This window comes from Aulonocara sp. 'chitande type north' Nkhata Bay, linkage group LG7 (assembly GCF_057382095.1).
Source record: "Aulonocara sp. 'chitande type north' Nkhata Bay isolate Kocher_YH1m ecotype deep benthic linkage group LG7, A_spYH_male_GT1.1, whole genome shotgun sequence".
NCBI lineage: Eukaryota > Metazoa > Chordata > Actinopteri > Cichliformes > Cichlidae > Aulonocara > Aulonocara sp. 'chitande type north' Nkhata Bay.
The window spans coordinates 53,771,678-53,776,382 of NC_141350.1; the positions used below are offsets into that span (position 1 = coordinate 53,771,678).

A 4,705-nucleotide genomic window follows, 5' to 3' on the forward strand; every position below is an offset into this window, starting at 1 on the left:
AAGCTAAAATTACTGAGATCCCTGAGATGTGATCCCTCTCGTGTAATCTTGCAGATGCAGACCTGGAAAACCAAATGACTTGCTGTGTTTTCACCCTAATTTGAGATGACACTTATACTGCATATGCATGTAAAACTATCCACCATCAAGACTAAGCTGTTTTCTTGTTTTCACAAAACTGTATAATTCCTGCCTTTTGTGTAAGAACCTCTGAATCCAGCGTATTTGAGACAGACATCTGAGAACTTTCCAGAGGCAGAGCAAAAATGAAAAAATGTCGACAGCAAAACATTTGGCAGCTTCTTAATACTGACTCCTTTTCTGCCCCCCACTTCTTTTGCTGCCTCTCTCAGGACTTGGAAGCACTTGAATACAAAGTCCAGTTAATTGTTCTGGCAGTTCAGCTTGTGTGTAATGACTTCTGACAGCAGTGGAGACAAACTGAGGAATATGTCTGTCTCTGCATGTGTATTTACAAATCTACTCTGGGGAACCGCATTCCAGTTCTGGAAACACTATTACTTACAAATCCCCCTGAACTACTGCATGTCCAGGATCTGGGGATACTCGTTTGAAATAAAAATGAACAGAATGAAAAGTAGGACAAGACCATGCAAGACGCTGGCCTTGTATTTCCATCAGAGCAACGTGAGAAGTTTTGGTATAAAAGCAGAAAATGTAAGTGATCTATTGGAGTAATTTAGGAGGTACAGTTTGGGGGGAGAGCATTTGCCTCGTCCATCATAAGAGCGGCTGGCTCCACTGAATCTGGCTGTTGTTCCTAACTGGCTGTAATCCAACACGGATGGGAGTTGGGTTCTGCAGTGCATTATGAACTCCTTTTAAAGAAGTGAAACACAAGTGTGACCAGGCTTTTTTCTTTAATTCACGCTCAAAAAACCATTTGTAGCAGCTTTGTATTTCTGAGAATTCTAACCGAACTTTGAACATAAGGAACAAACAAACAAACAAATAGAGTATTGTTGGTCTGCAGCATTTCGATTTCTGCTAAGGGCCGTGTTTTGCCTAAGCAGTCCTGGATGATGTCAGTGTCTTTGTAGTTAATGGGAATCCTTGAGCAGTTCACCATTTGAGCTTTCTCTAACCTCCACTTTGATGTTGCTCTAAATTGAGTCTGTAGCCAGCCTGTTGCTCTGGAATGCCAGCTGGATGAGGCTGAAGGAGGGTGTTTGGGTTGTTTGGCTAAGAAACTACTCTGCACTTGTCTTGACTCCTTTCTAATCTCTCTAATTGGAATCGGGGGTCCAAGAATCGAGAGCTGCCAGATCTTTGTGGTCATCGTTTGGTGAAGTGACGAGGTCAGACATGGCTTCTTTCCCTACACTTTGTTCTCCTGGCCCCCAACAGATCTATTCTCTTCTTATTTGTGGAGCCTGCACGCTTAATGTTTGTTTACATTGCATGTGCCTGCAGTTTTTAATCCCTCTTTTTCCTTGCTAAGTGTTATTGTTAGGAAATAGGAAATACCCTTTACCAAATGGTAAAGAACTGGATTTTGCACAGCTACTTGCTTACACTTGCACAGGATGGACTGTTGAAACAAAAAGAGCCATATCTAATTTTTTTTCTTTTACTTTTTTTTTTTTGCTGTGGAGGCATCTGGTACTTTCCCAGCTTCATATGTGGAAACCATAGCTCTAAAATCTCTGAGCTGTAATGTTATTACTAATGCGTGTGAATGTGTTAGTACAGAACTCTTGGGTATGGTGTATCATATGGACTCCATGCTAGTTTTATGATGGAAAGTGTAAGACAGGAGCGCTGCATGTGTTTTAGCAGCTGTTGTTTCTGCCTGCAGGGAGGCTGCAGAACTCCGATGTTTTCCAAAGACATTCTGCTTCATTGTACCCAAGTCTCATCGCAGGGATGAGCAGTTTTGAATGACTGTCTATTATGCATGTTTTAAATTCTAATTTTAATCTAGGGTAATTTAAAGCTGCAAAGCAAGACATTGGTACAGAAAGAACATAATTTCCATAATGACTGCAACGTGTGGTGTCCTAAAACACAAATGGGCAAATATTTACCTTTATAAGAGTTTTCACTAGAGGTGGATCCAAACATCAATAGTATCGATAACCAACGCTGGTATCAGGGAGATACTAGCGCGACAGTATCGATACTTTGCTTCTATTGTCTAAGTTCAGTAAGTAGCCCACTGAATTGTCTTAAATTGTGTGTGTGTGTGTGTGTGTGTGTGGGGGGGGGGGGGGGGGATATGAAAAAATGTACCCCAAATATGCACTAGCTTTTGTTGTGTTGATTTGTTATTATACAAAGTATCATTAAAATGTTGAAGATTTAAATCACGACAGGCTGATCTTCCCTAAGAAGGCTGCCTTTATAGTTTAAAACTCAGAACGTATTTACTTTGTATCATTCCAAAATTTGCAGTATTGCACAGTACTCATTTCATCACAATGAGATGACAAACGTGTAAAAGATTTCTACACATACATCAATTACGGTCTTCAGCGGTCTGCGTCACGACCGCGTGTGACGAGCGAATCAAAACAGTTTATCGGACCAATGGGACGCGGTCCCTGCGGAACCTAGTCACCCCACAACTACACAACCCGCATTTCAAAGCGGTTGCAGCTGGAGTGGATGTGGATTAATAGTGAAAAGAGTGACTTTAGGATCGAGTGTTCCCAGTTGCATGTGGAATAAACAAGCTGTGGGTCTTTCTTTTTTCTTTTCTTTTTTTTCCCTTGTAAACTTCACCAAAACTTTTTTTTTGTGGACGACAGATGCAAAAGTGAGGCCACTAGAGAGGAACCGCACGGACGGAAGGGGGGAAAGTGGAACTTTGTTATGGATTTCGGAACTTTTAGGATCTTAACGTGATGCGCTTGTTGTGCCTACTTTGTGGCGCACCGCTAACTTCAAGTCACCGACTTGTGACGTGATCTAAAATCATCAGGCAGTAGCTCTCTGAACTGTTGATGCGACAGGATGGAGTAACGCTTTTCTAAGATTCATTCTCGGAGGAAATGGGAAGTCGTGCCACATTGATGGAGCGAACAACGGTTTTTATATACGGCGTGTTGATCCTAATCCTCGGTCTCTGTGTCGGATCTCCCAACCACAGCCACCGACTGGTCTGCTGGAAAGCCATCCTGAAGTGTCATGCAGAGCCAGAGTGCCAATACGCCTACAATCAGTACATCTATGCCTGCGCGTCTGTTTTGAGCGGGGAACGCAAAAAGTGCCCCAGTCACTGCGTGTCCTCTTTGATTCAGCTCAATTTAACCCGGAGCGGCCCGGCTCTGGAGGACTGCGACTGCGCCCAGGACCCGAACTGCAGAAACACCAAACGGACCATCGAGCCGTGCCTGCCGCGGACTAGCACCATGGGCTGCACCGAGGCCCGGCTGCAGTGTGAAATGGACCCGCACTGCAGCTCTGCCATGGGGGATTATTTATATCACTGCCGCAAACTTTTCGGTGGAGAAAGGTGCTCAGATGCGTGTCGCAAAGTGATAGCCAACATGCGTTCCATACCTAAAGCGCAGCAGCTGGACACCTGTGTGTGCGACGGCACCGAAAGGAACATATGTGAGTACATCAAAGTCAGCATGAAAACTTTCTGCTCCGACTCCAGTGACAGGTACGCGGGAAGCGGCTTCTCAGACTCCGAGGAGGACACTGAGAATGATTATATGGATCTGGAGGATGAGCCATATGTGGAAAACTCAAGTGACACCGCACATTTTCAGACTGCTGTGTTCAATACTCTGACTACCATTCTGGTTTTAGCCAAAATTATCTGAAAAGAGTGGGAAAAGGTGCCTACTATCGGGGACAGTTAGACCAGACAGGAGCCTAACCCGTGGGACTGGACACCAGAAACAGAGACCAAACTAAAAATGTGTGTTCTTCTAATCAGAACATTCTATTTTATAACTCAACCAAAACCTTCTACTTCATGTCTACAACAATGTATTTAACAACAGGGCTTATGACGTTTGTCAGTCACTGTTGTGGATCAGATAGTAGTTATATTTCAATTACACATTTAAAAAAACATCTTATACTTTTAAAGGAAGCTATTTTTGTATGTTGGTATACATAAATTGTATAGTATATTGTAAAAATAATAATAATAATTTTGTCTAAATATTTGTTTGGGTGTTATATATATAGAGAGAGAACATGAGATTTTGCACTGTATCTAAAAGAAAGTCCTGTACTGCATTATCACCACAGAGGAAGGAAATGTGCTTCATTAAAATCCAAAACAAAAAAAAGAAAGCAAAAATGCCTCAAGGTCGTTTTTATTCACAAGCAAGACTGTGAAAGCTCTACAACACTTTCACTTAAAAAAGTAACCCCAAAAGTTGATTAAAACCACTAAAATGTGTTTAAATCCCAAGGCGGATAATGAATCTGTGTAAAGAATCTCATGACCTTGAAAACATGGTGTTTGCTTAAGGTATAAAGTGTTAATTCCAAACTCAAACAGACTGCAGAAGGCCAAAACCCTCCTCCTTGGGATTTGTGGAGAAGTATTCAGTCGGTTTGTTTATTTTCACCCCGTGTGTTTGTCCAAAGTCTTAACAAAGGCACACTGATTATAAGACAACATGTCTGTGTTTGGGTGAATGAAGATATTAAGTGCCCATTATGAACACAGACCTTTGAATGTACATGCACATTAAATAAATAGCATTTTTTAAAACTA

General features: G+C 42.0%; 1 protein-coding gene across 1 annotated transcript; it reads left to right on the forward strand.

The window, feature by feature from the left end:
• Nucleotides 1-2,599: 2,599 nt before the first annotated feature.
• Nucleotides 2,600-4,705, forward strand: gas1b (growth arrest-specific 1b). Its single transcript, XM_086301331.1, has one exon. The coding sequence runs from the start codon at nucleotides 3,015-3,017 to the stop codon at nucleotides 3,792-3,794; it is 780 nt and encodes a 259-aa protein (XP_086157457.1). The 5' UTR covers nucleotides 2,600-3,014; the 3' UTR covers nucleotides 3,795-4,705.